Source organism: Mandrillus leucophaeus, unplaced genomic scaffold, assembly GCF_000951045.1.
Source record: "Mandrillus leucophaeus isolate KB7577 unplaced genomic scaffold, Mleu.le_1.0 Scaffold148, whole genome shotgun sequence".
Lineage (NCBI taxonomy): Eukaryota > Metazoa > Chordata > Mammalia > Primates > Cercopithecidae > Mandrillus > Mandrillus leucophaeus.
Genome location: NW_012101454.1, coordinates 1,738,960 through 1,757,187, shown reverse-complemented (window position 1 = coordinate 1,757,187; position 18,228 = coordinate 1,738,960). Strand labels below are relative to the sequence as shown.

The window sequence follows — 18,228 nt, the reverse complement described above, 5'->3', positions numbered from 1 at the left end:
CCAGAGATTTTTCATTATAACTAAAATGTGATATGGAATAATGTACTGTTTGGCAAGGTGGCTTCAGGGTTCACAGGTAAACAAGGGAGTACATAATGTAAGAACAGTGGCTGACAGTAGCAGTGGTATTTTTTATTTTTAAAAACACTCCTAATAATTCTAATGAGCAGTCAAGGTTGAGAACTACTAGAATAGAGAGCGGACATGGGGAAGCTGGTTAAGGTCAGAGACGATAACAGGGACCCAAATTCTGGAACCCCAGGGATGAGGGAGAAGTCAAAAGTACTACCAGAGTTTGTGCCACAGCTCTACTGTCCCATGGTTGTAGTTTCATCTACTGATAAAGCAATGCAAAGAGGAAGAGTGTGGTGGCTGAGATGGCAGTGAGAGTTGAGGAAAGAATGCTCATGGGTAGGAAATGGACATGTTGACCTTAATTTTCATGTTAGGTAGTGCCCATTGTGCTCTACAGAACATTCATGAGTTGGATGACTTTGTATATGATCTGTCCTGCTCTCCGTTTCAAAGACAAGACCACCAAAATTTACAAGCTTATTATGTTGTCACTAATGTGTAAGCCACCAGTTTTTCTGCAAGTTGGAAGTTTTCTCAACAGTCAAATTTTTCCCCTTCTCACTAATCTTAAGGTTTCAAAGTTATAGCTGCAAATCAAAAAAAAAAAAAAAGAAAAAGTAAGTAAAACTTATTGACAGATGCACCGGATAGTTTCTTTACAGGTTTTTGTTTGGTTGGTTTTTGCTTTTCTTTGTTTTTTATTTTGAGACAAGGCCTTGCTCTGCTGCCCAAGCCAGAGTACAGTGGTACATCAAAGCTCACTACAGCCTCAAACTCCTAGGCACAAGCAGTCCTCCCTCCTTAGCCTCCTGAGTAGCTGGGACTACAGATGCGTACTACCATGCCCAGCTATTACTTTTATTTCTTGCAGAGACAGGGTCTCACTTTGTTGCCCAAGCTAATCTCAAACTCCTGGCCTCAAGTGATGCTCCCGCCTCGGCCTCCCAAAGTGATAGGATTATATGCATCAGCCACCACCCTCGGCCTACTTTACAATTTGATGCAACTTTTCTTTATGTGACTGTGATATACCTTATTGGGCAGTGACTTTATAAAGTGGTAACTTTATTGGATATGTGAAGCCCCAAATGGGCTGACGTGAGAATGTTGGGTGGCTGGATTTAGCAAAGAAAAATGTAGGTTACCCAGTTAACTTTGAATTTCAGATAGATAATTTTTTTTTAAGTGGTAATTTTTTACCATACTTTTAGCATAAGTGTGGAATTTGGGACATAATTATACTGAAATATCATTCATTGTTTATCTCAAATTAAAATTTAACTGGGTACCCTATATTTTATCATATGGTAGACTGCCTTCTGTTTACAGAATTCGGTGACCTTTAGAGTCTGTTTTAAAAAGGAGCATGTTCAGCCGGACACGGTGGCTCACGCCTGTAATCCCACACTTTGGGAGGCTGAGGCGGGCAGATCACTAGAGGTCAGGAGTTCAAAACCAGCCTGGCCAACATGGTGAAACCTGCCTCTAATAAAAATACAAAAATTAGCCAGGTGTGGTGGTGCATGCCTGTAATCCCAGCTACTTGGGAGGCTGAGTCAGGAGAATTGCTTGAACCCCAGAGGTAGAGGTTGCAGTGAGCCAAGATTGAGCCACTGAACTCCAGCCTGGACAACAGAGCAAGACTCCCTCAAAAAAAAAGAAAAAAAAAAAAGCAAGTTCCCACTTCCTCATAAGGAAAGGCTCTTCAGAGGAAGTTGAAGAGACAGAGGCTTTATGTTTGATTTTTTGCTTTAATCTGATACCTACTGTTTGATTATTCAATATTTAGAGATGGTGCTTTGGCAGTTTCTCTCCCCAGACAGACAGTTATTTCTCTCCCCAGTTTGCCCACTTCAATTTTTAGTATAAGGATGTCCCAGAAGGATAAATGTCATCAAAGCTGTCTTTCTTCTTCTAAACTGTAACTGGGATTCCACACCCTCTTTTTCCACCCCTCCCTAGTTGAGCAATAAAGGAGAAAATAACAGTATACAAATATTCCCAGGCCAGTTCCTGGTGTCAAGGTACGCAGCTGTGGATGAATCGTGAGGCTTGAGTGCATCAGAGACCTAAGCGTGGGCGGGAACCCCCAGAGTACCCATGTGAATGTTCTACTTGCTGCCTGGCACCTTTTATGACAATTCCCACAAGAAGCTCTGTGGTCTGTTTCTACTTCTGAAGCAGCAGTCTTTTTTTTTTTTTTTTTTTTTAAACCACCATCCTTTAAATCATTTATTAGGTGACTCTTGTGTGCTGGTCAGTGTGTCAAAAGTGTAAAAACTTCTTTATTTTTTTTTTAATCTATCTTTAAATTTTTTTTTTTTCTTCAAGGCAGGATCTTGCTCTCTCTCCCAGGCTGGAATGCAGCAGCACAATCATAGCTCATTGTAACCTGGAACACCTGGGCTCAAGTGATCCTCCCACCTCAGCCTCCTAAGCAGTGAGGACTATAGACATGCACCACCACACCTGGCTATTTAAAAAAACACGGCTGGGCACGGTGGCTCATTACCGTAATCCCAGCACTTTGGGAGGCTGAGGTGGGCGGATCACCTGAGGTTGGGAGTTCAAGACCAGCCTGACCAACATGGTGAAACCCCATCTCTACTAAAAATACAAAATTAGCTGGGCATGGTGGCACATGCCTGTAATCCCAGCTACTCAGGAGGCTGAGGCGGGAAAATCGCTTGAACCCGGGAGGTGGAAGTTGCAATGAGCCATTGCACTCCAGCCTGGCGACAGAGTGAGACTCTGTCTCAAAAAAACAAAAAATACATTTTTTTTGTAGAGACGGGGTTCTTGCTGAGTTGCCCAGGCTGATCTCAAACTTCTAGCCGCAAGTGATCCTCCCGCCTCAACTTCCCAAAGCACTGGGATTATGGGTGTGAGCTACTGAGCCCTGCCAAATTTCTTTATATTAAACCAAAATATACATTTACTGACATTTGGACAGAAAGCTCTTTTACTTTTATGCCTTCATCCAGTCTTCATAGATATCTTCCCCTCTACATTATAACTGTAAATACTGAGGTTAGAGAGGTTAACTAGTTAGTTCAACAGAATAATATAATTATTCAATAATATAATTAATGAATGATTAGTGCTGAACCTGTCCCCTCAGCCAGGTCTCTTGATTCCAAATAAGTTGACCCCAGCTCCCCACAGTCTTCTAGCTTCTCTGCCAGTGGAGCAAATTTTCCCTAGGTTTACAGGCCTAAGCACAAATTCCTAGTAACTTAGTGCAAGTATTGCCAGAGTTCAAGGGGTGAATTCCAAAGGGTTTTTACAAGGCTATACATAAAAGATAAAGCCCTGGCTTCTATATCACTTGCACATAGGAGATAAAGCCCCAGCAGTTGTGTGTAAATTCAAAACCAGAGAAGTATGGCACAAAGAAACTCCTGATAGTAACACTGTGTTCCCACTTTGCTCAGGGGCATGTTGGCACCATAGCATGGTGCACCCTTACTGCTACCTGCTGTGAGACCAGATAATAGCTAGCAGCCCCTGGTCTCATTCTCCTCTGGAAGGGTACTGCTGTTTCCTGAATGAAAGAAACTGAGATTGATTTCATGCTAATGACTGTTAGTTAAGAGTTCATGCTTTGTGAACAGGTAGCCTGAGTTCATTCATAGCTCTACTATTTACCTGAAAACTTGGACTGATTATTTCACTTTTCTGTGCCCTGGTGTTCTAATCTGTAGGATGGGGAACTACCTGCTCCACAGTGGGACTATGAGAATGCTTGAAACAATGCCAGGCACACAGTCAGCTCAATAAATGTCATCTATGAAGACAATGAAATTCAAGCAAAATTCCTTAAACCTTTGTGCCATACATCCTTTTGGCAGTCTAGTGAAGCCTTCATTCCTTCTCAGCATCATGTTTTTAAATGAGTAAAATAAAATATGTACGATTACAAAGGAAACCAATTATACTTAAGTACTGCTACCAAACTATTTTAAAATCTATGATATAATATGCTTTTTTAATTAAACCCTTAAATGGATCTAGAGGTAGGTAAATGTCTAACAGATATTTTGAAGTAGCTATGAATGTAAATAGCACTTTGAGCTATCTACAACTGAAATGCGATAGAAAAGTATCTGTAATTTCTATTAGTGACAGAGTCACAAATACTACTAATAGTATTGTGGTTTGTTGTGTACACTCATCATCAAAGGAAATACTCAATTTGAATTAGAGGTTTAAATAAAGATGTATTTTTCCCCCATCCAAGTTCATGGATCCCTGAATTCTACTCATGGATTCCTTGGTCACTGGACTCCATAGGGGTCACTTGGGGAATGATTGTGACACCAATGAAGGAAGCCAGCAGATACTGTTTCCTGTATTTTACCTACCATAGGTTTGTGATGAAGAAATAATTAATAAATAACTGTAATGAAGAAGAAAAGAAAGAAAAACAAAAGGAACCTAAAATAGAGAAGGCAAATAGCTTTCCTTTTGAGTGTCAGTTTTAACAGACTCCCTGTGGTTGCGAAACAGTGTGTCTGAGGCTGGCTCTGGGTTAAATGGAGAGTGCTGCTATTGATTAGTGACGCCTGCCTGACAGCAGAATGGCAATAGCCATGCATCTCTGACCTAGCACAGTCATAAGCATGTTATAGACATAAAAGTGTTAGGGAATAAATAGGCTCTGGCCGAAGTAGAGTGTTCCTCCTCTCATATCGTCACTTATATGTGTTTACACCATTTATGTCGTGCTTTTTTACATGAATACTTTTAGGCTTATTAATCTAATCCGAAAAGGTTTGTATAGCTTTCTCTATATTGAGAGAAATATGTGTATTTCTTAAATACACAAACTTCTTAAATCTGATGCCAGTGAGGCTTGCTTCCAGCCACAAGTAACATACATCAGATTAATGGTAGTTCATTTGAAGAGGGATTTATTTTCCTCATGTGACAAACACCTCTGTAGGTGACCCAGTATAGAGCTTGCTCGTTGAGCCAGTGATTATATCAAGGAACTGGGTTCTTCATATATTTTCATTATTTGATCTCTCCCTATTGACTTTATAGCTGTATCTTTCTCAAGGATGCAGAATGGCTACTGCAGTCTCAAGCACTACATGTGTGTTTAAATCATGAAGAAAGGAGACAGAGTGATGCCAGCTAGCTGTCTTCTCATGACTCTCCTTTGTATCCAGAACACAGTATCTTTCCCCAAAACCTGGGTCATATGATTACATCTCAATACAGGGGAGTCTGAGAAAGCAAATATTTGCTTTGCCCACCACTACAATGGAAGCAGCAAGGGAGAAAGAAAGGGGGGTGGGAATGGCGTTAATTTTGTCAGCCACTACGGTCTGCCACCCAGAAAACAGAAGTCCACTAACAAGCAGGGAACTGATTGTTCTGCCAGGGAAAACGTCTGGCAGTTTCCAACTGAAGAAATTTGGAAGTCTTAATGGTCCAGGAAGGATAGAGGCAAAACCCCCATTTTCTTTTATCAAAAAGGAAAGCCAAGAAAAAAATCAGTTAAGTGGAAGTTATGCACAACCCTTATGTAACTCCTCCATGTTAATAGCAGGTAGGCTGCATATCAAAACATGATATTGTACAAGAAAACTAGTTGAAAAAGATTGCCCTATTTAGCATCAATTATTTATGCAAACCTAAGTTGACTCTGAAACCGGAAGCCCATATTAAACTTTCCAATCACATCGGAATGTGTTACTTTGAACAGATTGTATTTAATCCAAAGAGATTATCTTTGAAAAAGGTAGATGGTAAACGTCGTTATTCCTATTTTTGTATAGTCAAATAGGCATAGTAGTAAGTTGTGTAAAATTGACATCCAAACCAATGCTTGATACTAAAACTTAGTGTACAAACAGCAGTTATAACCTATTGCTTTGTAGCTGCATCTGTTTCTGGAGTCATATAACATTAGTAGAATCTTGGAGGTGTTTTAGGCTCATGCTTATTTTATCCATAAAGAAGACTGACACCTATAGAGATTAACTGACCTGCCAAGGGTCATGGCAATTTCACTGCTAAGACAAGAACACAGATCCTTTTACTTCTTTCTGAGAAAAGTACAGAGTAGTTTAAAGCAAAAACTCCCCTGCTTCCAGCACTTCTGGCTAAGTTGAGCCTTGGGAAAATTGTTTTGTCTGATTCAGTTTTTTCATCTTTAAAACTGGAATAATGCTACCTAATTTATAGGGTTGTTTGAAGAATTAAATGAATTTATAGGGTTGTTTGAAGAATTAAATGAATGCATGGAGGTAAATCACTTAGAACAGCGGTAAATTATATGTGTTTTGTTATTTATTTCCTTTGACTACCCATGATTATCACGAGTGTCATTGTCATCATCACAATTAAGATTACTACCACATTAGGCTACATAAACTTTTTTTTCTCTCTCTCTTTGTTTTATAATTTCGATTTTTTTTTTTTAGATTCAAGGGGTACCTGTGCAGGTTTTACATGGGTATATTGTGTGATGCTGAGGTTTGGGGAACATGATGCCGTCACCCAGGTAGTGAGCATAGTACCCTATAGTTTTTCAGCCCTTGTCCACTCCCCTCCCTTCCCCTTCTAGTAGTCCCCAGTGTCTACCATCATCATCTTTATGTCCATGTGCACCATTGTTTAGCTCCCAGTTAAAGTGAGAACATGTAGTATTTGGTTTTTTAGTTTATTTTTCCTCTCTTGAATCACTTCTGTGACACGTAGGGGTGAGATTTATTGTATTTTTTAATGCTTTATTTAAAAATTTGTATTATTTAATACATTTAATGCATCATATTTTTATTATATTTAAATATTGATTTATTTATACTTTTTGCCTTATTGCTATATTGTTTCGAAAGATTTAATATTATTTAAGTTACATGATTTCAAATACATACTGATTAACATTTTAATTAGAAACTTTGTGTATGATATGAATTGCCAAAATGTGTAGTTGGTACAAACTATGAGTAGTTCTGAGTTATCTAGAAGAAACCGGTAGCCTGCGCCATACTCTAGAAGCCTTCCCCAGTGTCTAGACCTCAGAAACTGTCAGGGATATGCACAGGAGGAGAACACACGGCAAATAGCTATTTTGTCTCTTAAATGTATGGTATGTGGGAACCACTGAAAAATGTGAAGTTTCTATAAGGTGCTATTTTTATTGTTTATGGCTCTAGAGAACAGAGAAGGTGAAAAAATGTGAGAGGAGAAGGGAAAGCCAATAGTATGTGGCGTTCAAAACCAAAGATCCCACAGGTGTTGCCCCAAACTGCTTCCTGACCCTTTAGAGTGGAGAGGGAGGGGGAAGATATCCTATTAGAGTTCAACATTCTCTTATTATTTCCTCCTTTTAATTTTCTGGATATACAACACTTTTGCTAAAGTAGTTACAAAACCAGTTGGTGTTCTCCATCCTTCCTACTCCAGTAAATGCTGTCATGGATGGGTACACTAAAATCTCAGAATTCACTGCTATATCACTCATCCATGTAACCAAAAACCACTTGTACCCCCAAAAACTATAGAAATAAGATAAACAAATTCTTATTTAAAAAAATACTGTGATAGGGATGCTACCTTCTCTTTTTTGTTAGTTAACTATTTGTGGGATGTCTTTGGTGTGTCAGGCTCTGAGCAATGCCATTTTCTCTTGGCTTCTTTGCAGTCTCTGTGTGAGGCTTAGAGTCATTTTTCATTGTTTGACTCTTCAGAAGGAAGACAGGGCTTCTGGTTCTACATCTGGAACTCTTTTCCCACAACACCAACACTGTGAGAAATGTGAGCTGGTGCTGTGTTTACATTTGGATAGGAACTTGCATTATAAGGTTTATTGGTTGAGTTATTGGCTTTAAAATTTAAAAAAACCCGTATCAGTATATAGAACTTTGCAATAGGCTTTTTTGTTTTAACTTCATTTCTGGTGCAGTTTTATGTTCCTACCCTTGTTTTTCTATTTTCTCTTTCATCTGCTTTAGACTTAAAACGCTGTGTTTTATGTATTGCTGCAAGCCTCTTTAAACCCTTTCTAAAACAAAGCAGGGAATACCTAAACAAATATATATATGTATTTTTTTGTAACAGAAATCGACTTAAAGCCTCAAGAGAAGTAGAATCTGTAGACCTTCCAAACTGCCACCTGATTAAAGGAATTGGTATGTATGTGAAAATGCTTGTTGGGAACATTGCATTTTTTGGCCATTAACATTAAAACACTCATTAATGGTATTTTAGCATGAAATTACTGTTTTCCAGTGGATAAATCACATTGGATCAACAAAAAACTCTTTGGTCAACCTCTTGATCTCATGCACCCTCTATTCTTCTTTTCTACCGTCACTGTAAATTATTCTTTTTTGTGTGTAATTCTATGTTTAGCATTTGATTTCTTGCTTGTTTTGTGACTTCTCTGAACTATTTTGTCAAGTCTGTATTGTTTGTCAGGTATGGCCGCTGCAGTCTGTGTTCTGTGAGCCTCGTGATCAGCTAGTGAAGGAAGCTTTATGTAGGCAGTGACAGCGTTTACCCTGCTCACTACTCTGTAACTAGGATCTTATCTTATGGCTAACATGTAACTGACCAATATGGTTTGGCTGTGTCGCCACCCAAATCTCATCTTGAACTGTAGTTCCCATAATCCCCATGTGTTGTGGGAGGGACCTAGTGAGAGGTCATTGAATCATGAGGTGGTTACCCTGTGCTACTGTTCTCGTGGTAATGAGCGAGTTCTCATGAGATCTGATGGTTTTATAAGGGGCTTTTCCCTCCTTTTGCTCGGCACTTCTCCTTGCTGCTGCCATATGAAGAAGGGTGTGTTTTCTTCACCTTCCACCAGGATTGTAAGTTTCCTGAGGCCTCCCCAGCCACAGGGAACTGTGAGTCAATTAAACCTCTTTCCTTTGTAAATTACCCAGTCTCAGGTATGTCTTTATTAGCAGCGTGAGAACAGACTAATGTACCAGCACGTCACAATATGTATTGTAAAAACTTGTGTTTATTTTTTCTTCTAAGCTGTCACTGCAGAGGGGGAGAGTCTCCCTCTTCCCTTGACTTTATGTAGGATGTATTGTGGAACCTGAGTCTTTGAGGAGGGGCTCCTAAGAGCAAGCCCTAGTTTTGCTATAGATAAGGAGGGATCTGTCCAGATTCTTCTCCAGCACTGAGGGTCTCTCTGGCGTGTTTACAGTTTTTCTCCAAAGTAGAGTCCGTGTCTTGCGGTCTTTTACCCTTTGTCATCTACTAAGTACATATCCCTAGTACATAATAGACTCATAGTAACTGTTTTTAAATTATCAATGAACAGTAAATATTGGCTTTCCTTTTTTTAAAATTTTCTTTTTTTTTTTGATAGGTGGCCTCACTCTGTCACCTAGGCCGGAACGCAGTAGTGCAATCTTAGCTCACTGCAGCCCTCACCTCCTGAGCTCAAGCAATCCTCCCACCTCATCCTCCTGGGTAGCTGAGACTACAGGCACATGCCACCACTCATGGCTATTTTTTTATTTTTGTAGAGACAGAGTCTTCCTATGTTGTCCAGGCTGGTCTTGAACTCCTGGCCTCAAGCAATCCTCCCAACTTGGTCTCCCAAAGTGCTGGGATTACAAGCATGAGGCACTGAGCCCAGCCAATATTGGCTTTCCTTAGATATGGTTCATGGTATGATTAGAAACAAAAAGAATTAGAAGTCAAAATATCTAGTTTCTAGTTCTATTCTGCCACAATGTGACCTTAGGCAAAGTTGGCTTTTGTATTTGTCACCTATAATGATGAGTTTGTGATTAGACTGAAGGTTTTAGACTTTAAAAAGCCTGGGACCATTTATTTATAATCTTACTCTGAGAGCCACAGTGTGGAAATAACTACACTGTCATTGGGTCCCTTCTAGTCCTTTATAACAACATCCTTCTCTAGAGGTAGGAGAGACAACTTAATATTTTGTTTTATTCTTTAGAAATTAAAACTCAGGTTACATGGCAATGTTCTCCTCTCGGAATAGGTAACATTGTTAAACAAGTTTTGAGTGTCCTTCCATCTTTTTCTGTCTTTTTATGAATACTCCTATACATAATTTTTAAAAATATAAATGGGGTCAAATTATGCATAATATTTCAAAACTAGCTTTTTGTCTTTCCTGATAGTTTCAGTCCATATGCAAACAAATATATTGACTTTTTTTCACAAATAGAATTTTAGTGTAAATATTTCACAACCTGCTTCATTCCTAAAACAGTGTGAGCAGCTTTCCACATCAGCATATATACTTTGTTCTTTTTAATATTTTCACATTCCATGATTTATTTAACCAGTCCCCTTTTAATGTACATTTGGGTGGTTACAGTTTTTTGCAACTATGAACAGATCAGTGAACATCATTGCTATTGCATTTGTTTATCTGTAGAATACATCCTTAACAATGGGATTGTTGTTCCCTTAGGATATGTGTTTAAAGTTTTGACAGTCATTGCTAAATTGCTCTCAAGTTGGCAACAGTAATAAACTCGGTATCTCATAGTTGTAACCACATTCACTACAGACAGGGTTCTCATCGGTCTTTTAGTAAAAGCAAACCATCACTTGACAGTGCAACCTTCAGAGTTTCTCTGCTAATCCCTTGCTTGCCTCGCTTGTTTTCTTCTTTTAAATCAGCTTCCTCAGGTTGCTCTGCCTCTCATTCCTTAGGCATCTGTTTCCTATGTGTTCTTTCTCCTTTTTTTCATTGATACTTTTGTGTTTCCCCGGTTCCACCTCCCATCCCCTAGACTGGCTGGCTGTCCTGGAATTTCCCTTCTTTCTTTCAATTGCCCAAACACTTAATGGGAGGAGGCAAACTCATAACAGATAGCAGATTGACAACATCTGTGCTGGATCCTGCAGACAGTTCAAGAGTCCCAAGTAACTTAGCAGCTTCATCTTGCCTTCCAGCTGCAATCAGGAGGAGACCTCTCAGAACTGGTCACTCAGCAAAAGCCAGATGGCATTAGTAAAAGATGTTGGGCAAGGGTGGGAGGTTGGGCCAGTGATCTCTTAGGTTACTTTTGCTGCTGAGTTAATAATTGTCACATTATTAAACAGCCCTTGGCCCTGGGAAGCCCACCTTCTGTGAATACAAGTCTCAGAGTAGACAATAGGGCACAACCAGCCATGTTACATGACAGACTGCCAAGTGCATTCTTCTTACAACTCACTGGGATGGAGCACTCCTCAGAGAAAAACAAGCCCAGCAACATTTGTATTCTGAACAGGCATCTGTCTATGTTTGTGACCTTTATGTTGTGATGTGTGTGAGCTGCTGTCTGGAATTGGAAAGAATGAGGAAATATGTCACCTATGGCCCCTCTTGTGAAGTGTTAAATGCCTCTGAGGCACTTCAGAAGGCAACAGAGCGGAGAGGATGAGTGATTAGAAGCACATTTGGGATACATTTTTAGATCTAATTAGAATTGTGCCTTTTTTTTTTTTTTTTTTTTTTTTTTTTGCTTTTTTGCTTTTGCCCTGTGGTTAGCACACACCATATGAACATTTGTCAAACGCTATGTTAGTGATGCATAATGGTTAATAATAACTTGTGGTTATATATCTTTAACAACAGTTACTTATTCACAAGTCTTTGACAGTAAGGAATAACAATGTGCTGGACACACGTTTCTATACAGGCAAAAGCAACTTTTTATGATAGAGAGGGCTGTTTCTTATTTTCTGTTTTGAAAACAGTAGTAGCTATGCACTTGAGGTCAACTAATCCCTCTAAGAGGAGAACCCTCCTTCCCCCTTGCCCTTGATTCCCGTCAACACACACGTACATACGCACACACTACAGTGCTTCAGTCACCATCACTGGAAGTGAACTATGTGCAGCTTTTGGGTGCTTTATATATATCGTATCATATTGTGTCTGTTTTAATAAATCATAGTTATTGACTACACATCGTACAGGATGTGTGCCTTCTGTGGGGCAGAAAGTAAATTCACTATTTAGTCCTTTTTAAAAATTCCTTCCCAGTGTATCTTACAGACAGAAACTAAGCTTTTATACACCCAAGATTTGCCAGATTAACACCTGCATATTAAAAATTAAAATGTCAAGAGCTAGTTTATTTGAGGCTTAAAAGTTAAAAAAATCTTATTTTCTAAATGTCTGGCCTTCAAAATTTGAATGGACTGTCTTTTTCAAGATAACTAACAATTTTATGCACTTGGCAATCAAGACCTTTACAATAACTGCTGCTTGGGAGATTGGGGGGAAAAAAGCATTAAAGTCTGTAACCCTTATAATCAAATACTTTACAGTCTACTGATGGGAGAAAAGGAAAACAAAACAAAACAAAACAAAAAACCACTGTGAGATATAGATACGTCTTTTCTTTTTCTAACAGATAAGGACCTGAGGCTCAAGGAGGTTAAGCAACTTTTGCAAATTCACTTTCCAATATAGTGTCTTTTCCCACGGTGGTTAATATATATAGTTGATGAGTGAACCAGAAAAGTAGAAAATAATACATTACATTACATATGGGATACTCTATTGGGTATAGTAAAGGATGAGTTGCTGTTACAAAATTATAGTGGCTTAGAAAATAGATAAGTTTATTTTTATTTTTCTCCCATCAGCCTTAAGGTAAGCGAATGGCCTAGGGTAGTTGGGTGACTGTGTTCCATGTGGTCATTCAGGGGCAAATGCTGATGAAGCAACACTGCTATCTTCGTCTAAGACTAGAACTCTGCTTGTTGCCATTTCCCAGCAGGAAGGGGTAGAAATAAAATTTATATAGATTTTTTTTCTACCCAGTAGTTGCATATATATTGTATTCTCACATCCTATTGACCAAAACTTAGACATATGGCCACATCTGTCAGCCAGAAAGGGTGGGATATGTTATCTATAGCTATGTTGCTACGTGTCTATTGCTAAAAAGGCTAAAAAAGAAGAAGGGGAACATGGATGCTGGTGAACACTTGGCCACCTCTGACACAGATAATTGCTAAAGTAATAAGACACTGAAACTAAATGTGATAAGCTAGGAAACTTTCTAAAGAAAGGGTTTGGCGTGCTGCGCTGTGCCATTCGTGGGTTTTTGCTCATGCTGTTCCTTGTGCCTGGAATTTCTCCCCCTAATTCCCCTGAGCAGTGGATGCAGTGGATGCCCTTCCCACATCCCCCCAGCTTCCCTGAGTGTTGGCTACCAAAAGCTCTCAGTGCACCCAGGGAGCTAAGTCCCCTGCCCACAGGCAATAACAGACTGACATGGGGTAGATTAAAAGAAATAAGAGACACATCCATCAATTGAAATGTGTGGGACCTTACCTGGACTCTGAATTAAACAAACTGTAAATTTTTTAAAGCTACACCTTTTAAAAATGATTGGCTATTTGAACACTAACTAGATTTCTGATGATATTGAGGAATTATTGTGAATTTTTAGGTGTAATAATGATATTGTGGTTTGTATAAATATATTTAGGGATGATGCAATGCCTGGGATTTGCTTTAAATAACACAGGATGAGGATAAGTGGTAAGACTGCAAGGGAAACAAGACTGGCCATGAGCTAATAACTGTTGAAGGTGGGTACTGGGTATATAAGAGTTCACCACACCATTCTCTCTATTTGTGTCTATTTCCCATAATAAAAAGTTTAAAGAGAGAGAACCAATGAAGGGGAGGGAGAGAGTCAAGCACACAATAAGAGTGACAAACAGTGCCAAATCAGTCCACATTAAGTTTTTACATATTTACATAAATATCAACTGGAATGCAATGTTGAAATTAATGTATATCACTAGAATAAAAAAGTAAAGATTTATTAAGTGTGTTTTGAAATAAAGTAATTTGAAATACGAAAAAGAAAGAAAAGGTTTTGAAAGAGGTTTTAAAGAAAAGTGCAGGATATTCATTGGTACAGATGTTGGTGAGAGGCATGGAAGCAAAACTTTAGGGGAAAAAGACAACATATGGAATTGACACAATTGAATTTACGAGGAAGTGGCTTTACAGAGGAATCAGGGGATGTTTCTGACAGAGGAAATTCAGTAAATTCTAGCTTGACTATTTTGTTTGCTTTTAAGTCAGACCAAAGGCTTTGAGTTCCAGCTTCCCAGTTTGTGACCTTGAGCAATTGCTTAACTTTTCCAAAGCCTCCATAGTCTTACTCTAAAACAAAAGATAATCATACTGGCTCTTAGTATTATGAAATCATATGAGATATTGTATGCAGGGTATTTACAAGGAGCCTGGTACTTGGTGTACCTAAGTATGATAGTTATTATCATTAAATTAGAGGAGCAAAAATTTCTCTAGCATTGACTGCTCTTGACGTAATCACAAAAAATTGGGGATATGCAGTGATAAAACGTTCCTGCAGTAGTGGCTATAGAAATGATGACAGGGGAGCAGATCTGGAAAATATTCCAAAGCAGGCTACAGATGGAGACATTTTTTTCCATTGGAATTAGACAATGGAGTTAAACAGAAGTTACAATATGGTTGAAATAAATGTATTTCTTTTAAAAAAAGATTTCTCTTTCCTTAATTATTAAAAAATATAAAATTTTGTAGAAAACTTTAAACAAAGGATAAAGAAAAATAAAAATAATTCGTAATCCTATCACCCAAAGAAGCATAGTTAATTTTTTCTATATATCCTTTCTTTTTCCATGTGTGTAAGCATTGTATACATGGAAATTAAATTTTTAAAAATAATTTTCAGGAAAAACAAATTTTAATTAATTGAGCTTCTACTAAATAGCACTGAAAAGCAAAACCTGGACTAGAATTCTCTGTGTGTGTGCATGTGCGTATGCATGTGTGTGTGTGTGTGTGTGTGTGTACATGCGTATGTGCTGTGTATACATGTGTATGTAGTGTAGTGTTCCCCTGATTCTTATTATCGGTGGACAACCACTGTGGAACTAGAGTCTAGCTGTTCTGAACCTTTTTGGGGGAATCACAGTCTCTTTTTTGAATCTGATGAAAATCAGGGACCCTTTTAACAGAAACATTCTCATGTGTGCATACATGAGACATTTTGCGTTGCATAGAATTTCAGAGGGTTCACAGATGCTTTGAAGCCCAAAAGGGATCCACAGACCCCAGATTGAGAACCCCTCCACTATGCCATGCTTAAGCTTATTTCTATGTATCTTCTTTGTGAGGAGCAGGGAGATGGGTCATCTTTACAATGTGAAGTTCTTGGCATTTTTATTTTGTTTTGCTTTTCTGCACTACGATGGAGCAAGCAACACTGGAGGCAACTGGCTAAATGCAAACCCACGAAGCAAGACCAAAATGGCTGGATAGATAGATGCTGTTTGGTTTTGACAACCTAGAAATAATCTTGAAGAAATCCTATGGAGAAGTCTGAAAGAGGAAGATTGGATTTTGTAGACTCAAAGAGTGTGTCATGGTTTGGCTTAATCTAGGCCATTTTTATTCTTCTTTTCTTGTGTTTGGGTCTGTTATCTGTCTGTAGAATTTATACAGTGAGACTGCTGGGAAAGTCTTATGTCTAATTATTTGCTGTGCTGTGTGGAGTGTACTGCAGACAATCAATAAACAATCAATAGTAATTGTAGCCTGCCTCAGAGACAGTAGTGAGAAGCTTCAACTGGCTTAGGTGCATGGTATTTTTCATTAATTTTCTTCTGCTAGTTTTTTCTGTAAAGCCTAAATTTAAAGATTAAATAGAAAAGCTTTCTTTGCTTATGAGAACAAGTAGGCACTGTTTTTAAAAGAAGGAATATATAATCCCAGGTGTTTTACCTCTGTTAATGAGAAAGATGTCTGTTTGCTTCAGATTGAATGAGCAAAGAAGAGGACAAGGATATTTGCATGGTTAAATGCCTATGAGCCCTTCCTTCAGAAAGTAATATTCCCCTGATGTCAATTACTTTTATACGGACATCTGGATGTTTATCATAAGAGTGTACAGATGTCAACTTTTTCTGTATTATAGCTGGAAATGTGGTGATAACTTGACTTTGATTTGAGTAAACATAAAATATCTAACATTTAAAGTCAGAAGTTCACTTCAGGAAGGGGTTTAAACTGACATTTATTAAAAAGAATGGTTCCTTGGAAAAAACATCAGAACCATCCCTAAAGATACAGTCACTCTGATAAAGTAAACAAAGTCCCAGTTATGCTCTATGTAACAAATAACAGAACTTGAACATGACATTTATCTGTTCCTTAAACCTACAGAAGCTGGCTCTGAAGATATTGACATACTTCCCAATGGTCTGGCTTTCTTTAGTGCGGTGAGTGTCTTCTTCCTTCCCCAAATTCAGCAGAGGGGATACAAGGGGATTTGATGAGGGCTGCAGAACAGTAACTTGCTTTTAAAATTCATTTTCCAAGATGCATTCTGAAGAAAAGAGAGGTCAAACAGGATCTTGGAAAACTTCCTCCAGCTTTTCTAAATGTAGAGATGAAGACTCTTTGCCCATTGAGATAGTGTTCTTTATTTCCCCCACTGCATTGCACTAAAATATTCCAACGCAATCTGTGTTTTGTTTTCTTTTTCCTTTTTAAAATTTTTTTATTTTTCGAGACAGAGTCTTGTTCTGATTGCCCAGGCTGGAGTGCAGTGGCACGATCTCGGCTCAATGCAACCTCTGCCTCCCGGGTTCAAGCAGTTCTTTTGCCTCAGCCTCCCGAGTAGCTGGGATTACAGGCACCTGCCACCATGCCCGGCTAATTTTTGTATTTTTAGTAGAGATAGGGTTTCACCATGTTGGCCAGGCTGGTCTCCAACATCTGACCTCAGGTGATCCACCCGCCTCAGCCTCCCAAAGTGCTGGCATTACAGGAGTGAGCCACCATGCCCAGCGCAATCTGTGTTTTAAATGTGCGTTATTAAAAGGGATATTTGAGGTCTTACTGTGGATACTCAATACTAACATTATACTATTTTAAATACAGCATCTACTCATCTTTCTATTACATATTCAACTTGAAGCAAATATTCTTGCCATTATTATTTATTTTCAAATATTATACCAACCTTGCCCTTTTGCTTTCTTTCTTTTTTTCCCCTGAACAGTCAATCATAGGTGGAAAGTCACTAAGTTTATTTACACCCTTCACTTTGCCTTGATTCTTGTAAGCTGAAAAACAATATCCTTTCTGGGTATACAATAGAAAGACTTTAAAATTGGCTTGTGAATATTGCTGTGAATATTGTTGAAACTAGCTTGTAACAATATCCATTCTAATTGGGAATCCAGATAGGGGGACAGATGAGGAGGTTCTGACCACCTACCTCCCTGGCTTGGGCAGACATAGGAGTTCTTGGCATCTTCACAGGTCCAGTTTTTCTGGAGGAAGAAGTAACCAACTCTGAAGCCTGACTGTAATTATTCTACTTCCTCTCAACATCCATTATTTTCAGGCTCTGAGACTCAAGAGGGATGTGAAAAACTGGGAGATACTTAGAAGGGAGTCACCACACTAATAAAATAGTTGTTAGACTTATGAGAAAGGTGAGAGAACTCAGCTTGGAGTAGAATGAGAATTAGAACACTCTTCAGGTTCCCGATGGTTTTTATATGAAAGACTGTGAGCAGCTGGTTATTACCACTGAGGGAATAAAGAAGTACTGTGGGCTTTAGCAGAAACACCAATATATATATTTAATTTTAAAAATAAGATTTTAAAAGGAAGATTTTATTTAATTGCCCACACAGAATGAATAAAGTGATATTTATAGTAGGACTCTGGGTCTGTTTAGGAGCACATGCTTGCACATGTGTATATAGGCTTAGGAAAAAGCACTGGGACCACTGGTCCCAAATATTCATAAGTAAAGATGCAAAAATTCTGAATAAAATAGAAGGCAGTTGCATTGATTTTTTAATTTGTTAGTTTATTTGTGTTTTTTGTGGTTGTTTTGCAAGGATGTGTTCTTGGAGAGTTTTATAATCTAGAATTCACCTATTTCAAGATTTCTCTCTGGCCCCCTTAGTAATAAATCTGAAGTAGGAGGGATGAGGTCTCCAAGCACATAAATCTACAGCCATTTTAGCTTGGGGGCGTATTATAGTTACAAAGATCTTATGGCCACTTCAATAGAATTTCCTTCCCCAAATTCAGCAGAGGAGATACAAGGGGATTTGATGAGGGCTGCAGAACAGTAACTTGCTTTTAAAATTCATTTTCCAAGATGCATT

General features: G+C 38.5%; 1 protein-coding gene across 1 annotated transcript in view; it reads left to right on the top strand.

Annotated features, from left to right (window-relative positions):
• The first annotated feature begins 204 nt into the window (after positions 1-204).
• PON2 (paraoxonase 2) overlaps positions 205-18,228 on the top strand; it is a 34,912-nt gene continuing 16,888 nt past the window's right edge. Inside the window, exons 1-3 of the mRNA XM_011974734.1 lie at positions 205-383; positions 8,107-8,219; positions 16,262-16,317. Coding sequence (XP_011830124.1) covers positions 205-383; positions 8,107-8,219; positions 16,262-16,317 — 348 coding nt within the window. The remainder of the gene's footprint in view (positions 384-8,106; positions 8,220-16,261; positions 16,318-18,228) is intronic.